Genomic DNA, 14,054 nt, shown 5'->3' with positions numbered 1-14,054 from the left:
TTCAAGTGTGTGTGTGTGTGTGTGTGTGTGTATGTCTCTTTAGCCAGGTTCTACCTACGTAAACCAAGATATTATGCAGCCCTAGTTCAGTGAAATCACAATTCACTAGTTTCTGGGCTTTTTTTTCTTTTTCTGGCAGCCAGCAGACCCTTTGCTGCCCATTGGGAGACAATGGGCAGCAAAGCAGCAAAGGGTCTGCTGGCTGCCAGAAAAAGAAAAAAAAGCCCAGAAACTAGTGAATTGTGATTTCACTGAACTAGGGCTGCATAATATCTTGGTTTACGTAGGTAGAACCTGGCTAAAGTGAAATACACATAAAACCTACAAAAAGGAAAGAAAAACAAATATTGTACCTTTATAGGGAGGATACATGAGATGAGAGTGTGGCTAACTGATGAGGCCTTATAAGGCCGAAATAGATCTATTTTAGTCTCCCAGAAACTAGTGAATTGTGATTTCACTGAACTAGGGCTGCATAATATCTTGGTTTACGTAGGTAGAACCTGGCTAAAGTGAAATACACATAAAACCTACAAAAAGGAAAGAAAAACAAATATTGTACCTTTATAGGGAGGATACATGAGATGAGAGTGTGGCTAACTGATGAGGCCTTATAAGGCCGAAATAGATCTATTTTAGTCTCCCAGAAACTAGTGAATTGTGATTTCACTGAACTAGGGCTGCATAATATCTTGGTTTACGTAGGTAGAACCTGGCTAAAGTGAAATACACATAAAACCTACAAAAAGGAAAGAAAAACAAATATTGTACCTTTATAGGGAGGATACATGAGATGAGAGTGTGGCTAACTGATGAGGCCTTATAAGGCCGAAATAGATCTATTTTAGTCTCCCAGAAACTAGTGAATTGTGATTTCACTGAACTAGGGCTGCATAATATCTTGGTTTACGTAGGTAGAACCTGGCTAAAGTGAAATACACATAAAACCTACAAAAAGGAAAGAAAAACAAATATTGTACCTTTATAGGGAGGATACATGAGATGAGAGTGTGGCTAACTGATGAGGCCTTATAAGGCCGAAATAGATCTATTTTAGTCTCCCAGAAACTAGTGAATTGTGATTTCACTGAACTAGGGCTGCATAATATCTTGGTTTACGTAGGTAGAACCTGGCTAAAGATATATATATATATATGAATTACCAGATGAAATATTTTAAAGCAATCATTCAATTTAAGTTGAAATGGGCCAAGTAAAAAAGTTAATAATCCAATGGTTACAAAATACAGGTGGTAACTGTCATAATTCTTTCAAGTCAGGTATATTTACATGACAGGGTGGTCAATAACTTGTCAAGTGTTGAATTTTGATCTGAATATCTAATGTGGTTTATGGGGTTTTATAGAAGCACTAAGTTTTGTGCATACCTAACAGGAATTAATTCATTGGTGATTTTGTTAAATGACCGAGGAACTCATTGTATTCAAGGAGGTGAATAGCAGCTTTGATGAAATTCAGGATTGAATGGAAGACCAAGATAAAGCATGAATGAATGGATGTGTCATTTCTTCACAATATTGCAATGGTCTTTCTTCCTTTTAGAGTAGCTTAACTTTGACCAGCTCAACCTGTCCTAAAATTCCCAGATTGAGAGTTTCCCACTGTAGTTCCATATGTAGTTGGAGGACACCCAAGATGGGAAGTTCTGAGAAAAATGCCCCAGATTCTAAAATATTTTTGAAACTAAGCATCTACTTCAAATTATATTTCTCTTTGAAGTTGGTATTTCTGGTAAGGCACCAGATTTTAATGTAACCTTGCTTACTTTAATATTATTGGGGCATGATCTACGTAAGTATGGAATTTCAATGAGAGTTTGTTATATAGCAAAATTTGCAATGTAGAGTTACTGAGCTAAAGAGAAGAAAGGGGAAAAGCAAAGCTAGGTGGGTTGTTGTTGTTTTGTTGTTGTTTTTGGGAGGAGGGGTTTTGCCATTCTAGACAGAGGCCCACAGGGCATAAGTATCAAAATTACTGGGTATATAATGTAGCCTCAAGAACTGTGAAAAGCTATCTTGAACAGATGAAATTAGGCTTTCGTTTCCTAAACTATTCCTCCAACAGAAATTATTTTTAAAAATGTGCATTTACTACCGTTGTAATTTATATTGATGTAAATGCTGACATTCTACCCTTCATAAGGAATAATGTGTATCTAAATATAGCCCCCAATGATCATTATTTTGCTTTCCAAAGATAAAACATGCTGAGCACTAGTGTGTCATCCTGAAAGCTAACTTCTGAGATCGTTAGCAAAATCTTTATTTTTACAAAATGATGTTATAATGTAATTGCAATTTAGACTAAAGAATCAGGTCTAATTCCCCAGGCGATGGAACATATTGGCTTCAGCATTGGATTGACTTCAAATCATAACCCCAAGAAATATCTACCTCCTTTTTTTTTTTTCCCTTTAGGTAGCTGGATCCATCTACAATTTTACTGGCTGTATAGAAGTTACAGAAATCAATAACCTGGGACCTTACACCTTTCCTAATGCTGTGGATAAAAACAATATTGACAGCTGCAGGTAAATCAACTTCTATGTCTTTTTCAATCAAAAGAAACTGATCCTTTACAATTCTCTAGGCTTCAGAAACTTTGTCTTGTTTTTATTTGGGTCTGAAGTACATATACAAAAAAATCTCTCTCTCTCTCTCTCTTTCTCTGTCTCTCTGTCTCTCTCTCTGTTTTTCTGTCTCTCCCTGCCTCTCTGCCTCTCTTCTATCTCTCTGTCTCATGTGTGTTTATGAGAGAAAGAGAGACACAGAGAGAGATAGAGATGCAGAGAGAGAGAGAGAGAAAGTCTTGGCCAATTAAATCTGATAAATTATATATTTGAGCTTCTGGCCAATGGAACAAGAAAATTCAACATTTGTTTACAAAAGAAGAGGGAAGCAAGGAAGGAAGGAAAGGAAGGAAGGAGGGAGGCAGGAAGGAAGGAAGGAAGGAAGGAAGGAAGGAAGGAAGGAAGGAAGGAAGGAAGGAAGGAAGGAAGGATACCACTGCTTGTTATTTGGTCAAACTTTCATTATATATTTCAAGGAAAGTGAAGGTGGTGTTACCCGTTTAAAGTGGAGTGGTTATCTTGGTGAACATGGATGGCAGGAGGTGAAAGGCATTGGAATTCCCTTTTAATAGAAGTTATTCAAATCTATTTATTTCATCTGATTAAAAAATAAGTTTGAGATATTAAGAGTGATTCTGTAAAGCAGCAGCTACATCTTTCTAAAAGTTCCGTTATGAATTTGCAATTTTGCCTAAGCCATGTGACTAGTTCAGCTTTGTGCATTTATTTTTCTTACTTTCATTTGATGCTAGAACACTAAGAGTGGTTAGATCTGAGGGACTTGGTTGAAATAAATAAAACGGGCCAAGGGCTTATATAGAGAGAGATGTTTCCACTGCTTAAAATCTGTGCTTATACAGACACTGAGGAAGATTGTCAATTTTATACAATGCATCTGTCAATAATCATTTTGTAAAGTAGGCAGGCAGGGACTCATATTCAGAAAAACAAAGACAGTATTGAAATTTGATGATGAACTATAAAATTCATAGAAAACATTTTTTTCAGGTATCTTAAACCTGAATTACTTTATCACTCTCAACATTATTCCAACATTATTCCCATATGGCTGACATCTCATTGTATGATATTTCTTCAGTCTTCCAGCTCATGTTATTTTGTGCAGGAACAGAGAAATATTTATAAATTCAGACTCTTAACAGAATCAAAATCAGTGCATTTGCAATTGGTTTTGATGTCTTGTCGACTATGAATTTAGATAGGCAAACATTTAAAGAAGTTATTATTTATAGCATATAATTTTAAGAAGGTAAATTTAATATATTTCACATCTTTCATTCTCTGTTCACTGTTGTGCAACAGAAATGGAATTTCATTCTCACACTTTATGGTATGTTTTATATTGTACAATTATTATTGTTGTTAAATAAAGCCTTTACAGTACTAAAAAAATCCCTACAGATTTGTTTGAAATCTCCAATGTGCTACACAAGTCTTTTAAATTACAGTATGTGCAGACCTTGACTAGTTTAATAGAAATTCTAAAACTGTTTCTGAAGTGCCAATTCTTTTATATTCTTTTAGCTTCTTTTTTATGATGCCAGCTTTATCACCAGTGAAATTGGGTTTGCCTGATTCAGCATTAACTGCTGTCCTGTAGGTTTAAACCCATGCGAGCAAAAATCCTGTATTAAGATATTAATTCTTGGTTTAAATAGAACTGAAGTGAAATGTTATTGTTTGCTTTTGCAGCCATGTATGACATTTAGCCTGCCATAACGGGAGAAATAACTGGAGAAATTACAATAGTATTTTCAGATTTAACAATAGATAGATAGATAGATAGATAGATAGATAGATAGATAGATAGATAGATAGATAGATAGGTAATTTGCATTCTCCAAGCCTCTGATCAGTGGTGGCTTGCTACTAGTTCGCCCTGGATCAGGCGAACTGGTAGCGGTGGTGGTGGGAGGCTCCGTCTACCTACCCGGATGCTTCTACCCATGTGCAGAAGCGTTGAACAAGTGAGTGAGCGCCCACGAGCGAACCAGTAGCAACGGGCTTTCAAACCCACCTCTGCCTCTGATTGTGCCTCTGATTGATTTCTATAGATTTTTAGGACTGGGCTTTTTAAAGAATATAATAATAGAAGTTTCTCTGCTTTTAACCATTGCATGCATGTTGTGGTTCACCTAATGAACCTTCATTGGAAAGATTTTTCCAAAAACAATATTCCATGGTTTTTGCCTGCTAGTAGTCTGAGCCTTCCTTCCTTCCTTCCTTCCTTCCTTCCTTCCTTCCTTCCTTCCTTCCTTCCTTCCTTCCTTCCTTCCTTCCTTCCTTTCCCTTTCCCTTTCTCTTTCTCTTTCTCTTTCTCTTTCCCATTGCCCTGCCCTGCCCTCCCCTGCCCTCCCCTCCCCTTGCCACACCACGCCTTGCCTCGCTTTGCCTTGCAATTTTGACACTGTCTATTCAACTGATTCTGGGAAGTTCATAAAAACACAAAAGCCAATACCAGCCCAAAATCAGGTGGACTCTGAGCACAATATACAAACACATGCCAACTGGACCAAAACCATGAGTGAAAGGTGATTCCTCAAGTAATCTGGCCCAAAGCTATATACATTAGGTAATAATCAGTTCCCTGAATCGCACCCAGACCCAGTGCAGTTCATAGGCAGAGGCATCTCCTAGGTGTACTGAGGCATGCCCATCACTGCCCATGCTGCTGTTTTCTGGACCTGCTAGTGATTTTCAAAGGTAGCCTCATGTGGAACACTCTGCAGTAGTCAAGACTCGAGATGACTAGGGCAGGAGTGACTCTCTGAACAGCCTCCCAATCCAGCAAAGGGTGCAACTGAAGCGGTGGATGTGATGTGCCGATGCCTGGAGGCTGTGAGGGTCTGGATGGGAGTCAACAGGCTCAGACTTAACCCAGACAAGACCGAGTGGCTGTGGGTATTGCCTCCTAAAGACTATGTCGATTGTCCATCCCTGGTTCTGGGGGGGGGGGAGAGAAATTGTCCCCCTCAGAACAGGTTCGCAATTTGGGTGTCCTCCTAGACTCACAGCTAAGATTAGAGCAACATCTAGCAGCTGTGGCTAGGGGGACCTTTGCACAGGTTCGCCTGGTGCACCAATTGCAACCCTACTTGGATCAGGAGGCTCTCCTCACAGTCACTCATGCCCATGTCACCTCACGGTTAGATTATTGCAACACGCTCTATATGGGGTTACCCTTGAAGAGTGTTCGGAGACTACAGTTGGTCCGAAATGCACCTGCGCGAGCTATCATGGGTGCACTTAGATGCACCCACATTACACCAATTCTCTGCGAGCTGCACTGGCTCCCTATTGGTCTGCGGGCACAATTCAAGGTGTTGATTATTACCTTTAAAGCCCTACATGGCTCAGGGCCAGGCTATCTTCGAGACCGCCTTCTACCGCATAGCTCCCAGCAACCGGTAAGATCCCACAGAGTTGGTCTCCACTGGGTCCCATCAGCTAAACAATGCCGGCTGGTGGGCCCGTGGGGGAGGGCCTTCTCTGTGGCTGCCCCAGCTCTCTGGAACCAGTTACCTCCTGAGATCCGGACTACCCCCACCCTATTGGCCTTCCGGAAAGTGGTGAAGACCTGGCTCTTCCAGCAGGCCTGGGGCCGTTGATCTCGCTGTTCAATCTTGTGAGATCTAGCCATGGATGGTGTGCATGTGTTTTTAATGTTTTTAAAATGCTTTTATAATGTTTTTTTTAAAAAAAAATATGTTCATTGTTTGTATTATTTTTGTTGTAAGCCGCCCAGAGTCACTTGGGAGTTGGGTGGCATAGAAATATGATTAATTAAATTAATTAAATTAAATTAAACTGGTATATCAGATGGAGGTGATCAAAGGCCTTCTTGGCCACCCAATTCTTATTATTCCTTAAATGAACATGAAACAGAGACACAAATCTTTCATTGCCAATTTCTAAATAGGATTTCACCTTTCACAGCTGAAAATCTTTACATTAAACATGAGCCTGTTAAATAGTCAAGATAATTGACCAGCCTCTGTGAAAAAAGGGACAAGACAATTTTAGAGCCTCAGAAATTCACTCAAACTCTCTTTCATATTTCTAACCTTCTCATAATGCGGAAGGATGCTGAGATTTTGTTTCATTCAGAGGAAACATCCATTCTTTAGAACTATTCCCACTAATCCTCATTCAAACTTTCTTGTCTTTTCATATCTGTTGTCTATATATTTTTTTGATCTAGCCATTCACAGCTATCTAATTATTCTTCCACTTTAGTTAAAATCAAAACATGCCTATGTTCATGAGACTTTTTTTGTTTTGTTTTTAAGGTACAGGTTGTGAGTGTATTTTAAACTCATGAATATTTAAACAGTTTGGAATTTACTCAAATATCTTCTGCTATTTCTATAACTAGATCTGTTTGGATTTCAAAATACCAAAAGGCAAGCTGATGTGTGTGCAGAATATAGTGAGCCTTCAGAAAAATAAGCTCTATATGCAGTTCATTAACCTTTTGAAGTCTGTTTGTTCTCATTCTTTAAAACAGTTCTACTAAAAAAAACCAGCATCTATTTCACATTTTTGGCAAAGCCGTCTCTTTATTATGCATATGAACAACTTGTTTTAAAAACTACAAATACTAAACATGCACAACAATGTTAGAAAAAAGGCCATAACACATGAAGGGTTGGAGAAACGAATGCAACTCCTTTATGGCTTCCTTATACCAAGAAGGATGCTTAAGTCAAATGTTAGATCTGCTTCCAGTAGTTTTTTTTTTTTTCAATAGGTCGCAGGGGGCACTTAATGTTCATATTCCTTGAAACTCCAACCCAGGGAGTTGAAGTCCACAAGTGGTAAAGTTGCCAAGGTCAGAGACCCCTGCTCCAACCCCAAGAAAAAATTAGCTGGCAATTGCTCTTTCTGATGGACAGGATTTTAAGGGAGGATCACCTTGAAGACGGAAGACAAAGTCCAGGGCTGGTCTTCTTCATTTCACAAAGAAGACTTCAAACTGAATAGCTGCTCATTGTACCTACCACTCCATTCTGCAACTTGATATTCAACCACAAAGCATTTCTTCATAGTTCCTTCATACTAAGGGAAGGTTGTTTTGGCATGTTTTATCCACCCTTATTTTGGAGCTTAGAAGAGTTCTTTTCTAAGGCATGATGATCTTCACAGAGATTGCATGCTATCACTTTTTTTTTTAGGAAAGAATCTGTGCAACATTTTTTTCACACATTATTTCTTTAGCATCCCTTTGTTATTACATTATCTTGCCTCTTTTCACCTTCTGATGCTTGAGAACTGTTGCACTACACTGTATTTGTTTTGCTGATCTCTTTGTATATTTGTTTTAGCTACTACTCTCTTAGTAGTTCCTTCTGCTCCATGTTATATTCTCTCTGCCTTTGTACATATTCTACTTCTGTCTTCATTGTTTTTTTTTTCCTTTTGGCATTACTTTTAGATAATGCAAGGCATAGATATAGGTTGAAATGTATTTGAATGTTAGTATAGAAATAGGTTCAGATGTACTATGGTATGTACTGTAGATATATATGCATTGGATTGATGAAACAGCCTTCTAAATTTACAATTAAATAATACCTAATAATAGTGCATTTAACTTTGCCATATTTATGTTATAGATAGAAAGTGCTACTTGTTTGGAATGATTAGTAATGCAGGGATAATGTTAGAAAAGGTGGCAGGGATAATCTTATCTTGTTTGTTAAATATCTAGAAATATTGTAACTTATTTAAACCTGCAGACTTTTTTCATAAAGTATGCTTGTAAAATCATTTGAATAGTAAAATACATTGTACATCTAGCAACAGAAGCTTCAGATTAAAGAGTGCAACACTAATATATTTACAGTACATGTGTGTCTGTGCACGTCTGTGTATATATGCAACACATAACCATTCACCGACTCCTTTCTTCATGCTTTCTTGGAATGGAAGCTTTAATCTTTCTGGCAGCTAATCACCATAAGAAGGGTAGCTAGGCAAAAAAGAATGCATAACTTCAATTTTCATCTCCTTAATTATTAATAACCCACAGGTGGTATATTCTTGGTTGTGTGATAGTTTTTTGTAGAAATGAAATGAACTAGACAACTTTGTGCTGGAGGTCCAAGTGATACGTTCAGGCAAGTGTGTATGGACAAATCTCAGTCAGTTTTATTTTTTCCAGTATTATTGTGCCTTTTAAAAAAGAATCTCATTATATGAGATTATATGATCTATCTCCATGAAGAAATGTACAACCTTTGATTAGTTGTCCTTGATGTAAATGAATCCAATAGTATTTTCACCCAAATTTACCAACCAACCTTATAGGAAAATCTCCTTCTGGTAGGGAGAGGATCATACTGCTCTTATCTGCCGTGTATCTGAGAAAGATGCGGAGTCTATTTTGGAAAAGGAGTGGGAAGAGAAGAAGCAGCTCCAATTTGTAATTTAAAACTTTAGCAGAATATAGAGAGATTCAGAAAAGCTCCCTGTCTAGAAACAATTGGATCAGTTCCCTTTCTTTCAAATTCATTTGCTCACCTCGATAGAGACATTTTACTCTGCTCTTGGAGACATTTGCAAATTTGGATAACTTCTTATAAAAATAGACCTAGTCAAAGGCAACACAGTCAAAAGATTTCTCTATGAGCGACGACTTTAAGAAATTTGGCATAGCTAACAGTAAATGTTATAAGAAACTTGGAATCATAGTCTTCAATCCTGTGTGTGTCTGTGTGTGTGTTAGCTGTTCTTAATATTGCACTCCCCTGAACCGAGAGTTCTGATCTTGTTCCTGGAATCCCAGGAGTCACAGCCCCAAGTGCTTCTACCACCAAGCTGGGCGAGTGGCTCCAATACATTCCCAGGAATGTCATCTGAGCTCTCTGTCCAGAAGAGTATGATGTAGGACACCTAAGATCCTACATAGAACTGTCAAACTCCCAGAGAGTTATGTACATATACATAATATACAAGGTTGACTCAGCCTTCCATCCTTCCGAGGTAGGTAAAATGAGGACCCGGATTGTGGGGGCAATAAGCTGACTTTGTATAAAAAAGAACACCACTTGGGGAGGGGGCGAAAGCCCTACTAAGCAGGTATATACAAAAGTATGAAGGCTATTGCTTAACACATTGTAAGCCGCCCTGAGTCTCCAGAGAAGGGCGGCATATAAATCGAACCAATAAATAAATAAATAACATGTTAAAATGTTTATGTCTTTTTGTAAGACTATTAATTCCTTCCAAATTGTTTTAATCATTGTTTGTTTTTACACACACACACACACACACACACACACACACACACACATCTCTATCCCAGATGGGTATGTTTGTGCATGTAAAAACAAATAATGATCAAAACACACATATACCGTATTTTTCAGAGTATAAGACGTACCGGACTATAAGACGCACACACCTTTTTTGGTGAGGAAAACAAGAAAAAAAAATCTGACTCTGACTCTGTCTCCCAGCAATTTTGCTTCATTGCAGCAAACAGCCAACAGCCTGCTTTACTTTCATTTTCGTTTTCAGCATAGCTTGATTAGCACAAGGGGAAAAAAAATCTGCTCCAGCAGATTTGGAGGTCTGCGCAAAACAGCTGAGACCAAAACAGCTGAGAGTCGGGAGGCCGATCCAATCAACTTGTGCTACTTAGGCTGTGCTGAAGCAGAAAGGAGCTGTTTCTTCTTGCTACTTGCTACAAGGAGGTAACTGCTGGGAGGCAGAGGCCAAAGGGTGGGGGCCAGTGGGTGGGCAGGGCTACATTCGGTGTATAAGATGCACCTAAATTTTCACCCCCTTTTAGAGGGGAAAAAGGTGTGTCTTATACTCTGAAAAATATGGTATATACACATACACATCCCAGTTGTTCAGCATTCTTATCTATTTTCTTTAATGTGCACTGCTTTAGGGCAAAGTAGACTCGGATGAGTGTAATTCCAATTAAATTTTAGGGGGGGAAAGAGCCCACTCCAGTTTTGAACCTTTGTCCTGAATTCAATGCTCTTTATAAATTGTATTTGTGGTTTATGTTCATCCAATATTTCAGATTAGAGGGGAATAGTATATTTTTGTTTTAAATAAACTAATTGCTGGGGAACAAATTGAAATAAGTGTCACCAGATGCACTTATGCCTGAATGACCAAGTTATGGACAGTTTATCATAGAGAATAAACTGCGTGGTCACTAAAAGTTGGCACAAACTTGATAGTATGTAATGAATCAATTAAACAAACCTTCGTTCTTCTTAAAATTCCAAATGTCCACTTGTCTCATTACACGTGACTTTCCTGGAGAACTATTCATGGCCATGAAGTAATTCAGCCAAATACACAAAGTATATTTTCCCCTAAAGATTCTGCTAAAGAAAAAAAAAACAAAAGATTGAATCTTTTCCTTCTTCATTATTTCTGATGCTGCTGTGATTTAAAGGCTGGAGTGTGATTCCCTAACTAATTACACAAATCTGTAAAAACCTGTTAAAATGGTTTTGTTATGCACTCATAAATAATTAAGAAGTTCACTGCAGGTTTCCAAGATCTCCATGTTACCTGCTGCAAAAGCCTCACAATGAAGATCGTGAGTTGCCACTGTAATCATCCGAGTCTACTTTGCCCTGAAGCAGTGCACATTAAAGAAAATAGATAAGAATGCTGAACAACTGGAAAACTAAGAATTTGTCTTTTGAAGGTTTGTACTTTTCCCCCACCGGTGTGTGATATTCATCATTTCAGAAGCATACAAAGGACACAAGCATCTGGGTTATGGATAATTAATGACAGCTAAAACATTGCTTGGTTAAATATACATATATCGATCTTGTATTTTCTTCTTAATAAATCCTAAATATGATTCCCATATAAACTGTAGTATTATAACTTTCAGATGCAGTAACATAACGATTGCCCTCAAAAGTTAATTTACCTTTAACCTGAATTGTGGATATAAATGTATACAAATATCTATGCAAATACAAATGCACCCACACACTATATTTGTGTATATTTGTACAATATCATCTGGCTGCATATCAATACCAATACGTATAAGATGTATCCATATAAACACAATTTGAAATAGATTTTATAGCAAGAAACCATTTTGTTATTAAATCCCTGAAAGCATCTAAATCTGCAAACACTGTATTTGTGTATTTTTGCATAATACCTTCATAATGTATATTGCTTTAAATATATATTAGTATGGATGTATCCATATATACCCATGATGGCGAACCTATGGCACGCGTGCCAGAGGTGGCACACAGAGCCAGCTGTTCTTCTGGTTTCCGGCACAAACATGCATGCGGCCAGCTGGTCTTCACAAGCCTGAAAACGGCAAAAAAACAGGCTGTTTTCAGGTCGGTTTTTGGGCCAGTTTTTAGACTGTTTTCAGGCTGGGTTTTGGGTCATTTTCTGGCTGTTTTTTGGGCCAAAATGCCTGAAAACAGCCTGAAAAACCGGCCTGAAAATAGTCCGAAAAATGGCCTGAAAACAGCCCAAAAATGGCCAAAAATGCCCATAAAACAGGCATGCACACCGGCCAGCTGGTCGTAGGGTTTCTGGTGCACCGGCACATGCACATGCACACACATGCACATGCATTCCAGTTTTGGCACTCAGTGCCAAAAAGGTTCGCCATCACTGTCCTAGACCATGACTTCCTTCCTTGTTGAACTAATGATTTCATTCTGATGAAATCAGTGAGAATTGTTTACCATTTGGTTGGTTTTCTACTCCTTTTCTAGTGGAATGGTTGGATGAAAACATAAACCAGAGTTTACAATAATGTAATTCTTTTCCTATGTCAAGGCTTGACCATTTCATAGGAAGCGACCAATTTTAGGAACCACATGTAAGTTTATTTCAGCAAGATCTGCTATAAAAAGATTATCTACCACGGGGTGGACAACTATGGCCCCTTCAGGACCTGTGGACTTCAACTCCTAGAATTCTTGAAGTTCACAGGTCCTGAAGGGGCCATAGTTGCCCACTCCTGGTCTATTAGAACAGAAAAATGGTCTGTCTAAGCAAACATTCTCTCCCATACAATGGGAGCCTTGTAAATCAGCCTTGTATTAACCATTATACAAAATAAGGATGTGCTTAAGGCACCAAGGGAAGGAGGGGGGCACCACAGAGTTTGTTTCTCCTAACAATCATGCCCTTAACGTTTTCACTGCTACATGAGACCTCAGTCAATTGTTCTGCCGTTGCCCTTATTTGTCATATTTGACACTAATCTATATTGTTAAAAAATGTTTTCTTTGGCACTCTGGGTAATAATCTTCAAACGTTTGGTTTGAAGTTGCCATCAGGTGCCATTTTTGTTTCCTTCTCATGGCATGAGAGTTTCACTTCCATCAAGGAGCATCATTGTTGGGTTGTGTTTAAGCCACCAATTGGCCTTAATCTGGCCCTGGATGAAGTAGATGCATTTCAGGGAAGTCATACATTTTGTATAGAAACAGGGTGATAGATTTTATTAGATGTAATATCAGAAAAAAATGATAAGAAAAGTATGTACTTAATAGTGCATGTTTTAACAGCAGCAAGGATTATATTCACACAATACTGGAAAAATGAAGCTATACCATGAGATGAATAGATAGTCAGGAAGATACTAGATTGTGCAGAAATGGGTAGTTTGACATTGAAAATTAAACAGAAAGAAGATGTAGAACATTATCAAACATGGAATCTATTTTACCAATGGTTGGAAAAAAGGGGTGGAGATTAAGAATGTAAATTCATATTGTTAAGCACATTAAATACCCAGACAACACAATATTTATTAAGCACTAAGAAATGTATTTAATAGAAAATTTTAAAAAAAGAAGAAAGAAATGATAGAGTCCACTATCTTTTCCTAGCAGGGCGTAGCTAAGATATGTTGCTTGTGGCTGATGAAATATTATACAGATAATAAGTTTCAGTCACTAAAAATATTCAATCCTCCAAAAATTTATCCAGATGTCTTTTAAAACCATGTCTATTCAGATTCTCAGTCATCCAGGTCATGGTTGTCCCAAAGGTGCTTTTTTAAGAGGAAACTGGACTTTCTGGTTTTTCTTTGAAGATGTTTCACTTCTTATCCAAGAAGCTTCTTCAGCTTCAGCTTTAAAACCATCTAAATTTTTGGCTATTACCACATTTAATGGCAATGAATTCACAGTTTAATTTTACATTGGGAAATGAGGTTTTTCTTTTTCCTAATCCCAAATGTCCCCATATATTATTTCAGTGGATGACCTCAAGCCCTAATATTATGAGAGAATACTTCTCTACCTTTTTTTACAACATGCAGTATCATATCTTCCCCTTAATCACCTTCACTTCGAGCTAAAAATTGTCAGAGATCCTTCATCATTTGGTTTCTGTTTTATTCACCTTTCCCAGCTCTACACAATCTTATTGAGGTGTGGTAATTAGAACTGAACAAAGTACAAGGCTC

General features: G+C 37.9%; 1 protein-coding gene across 1 annotated transcript in view; it reads left to right on the top strand.

Annotated features, from left to right (window-relative positions):
• Positions 1–14,054, top strand: part of EYS (EGF-like photoreceptor maintenance factor) — a 765,120-nt gene that overhangs the window by 551,085 nt on the left and 199,981 nt on the right. Inside the window, exon 32 of the mRNA XM_087882471.1 lies at positions 2,439–2,551. Within this exon, the coding sequence (XP_087738597.1) occupies positions 2,439–2,551 (113 nt within the window). The remainder of the gene's footprint in view (positions 1–2,438; positions 2,552–14,054) is intronic.

The sequence above is a fragment of the Pantherophis guttatus genome, chromosome 1, assembly GCF_059756535.1.
Source record: "Pantherophis guttatus breed Tessera chromosome 1, ASM5975653v1, whole genome shotgun sequence".
Taxonomy (NCBI): Eukaryota; Metazoa; Chordata; class Lepidosauria; order Squamata; family Colubridae; genus Pantherophis; species Pantherophis guttatus.
The sequence above is the reverse complement of the archived record's forward strand: the minus strand, read 5'-3'. Positions and strand labels throughout refer to the sequence as shown.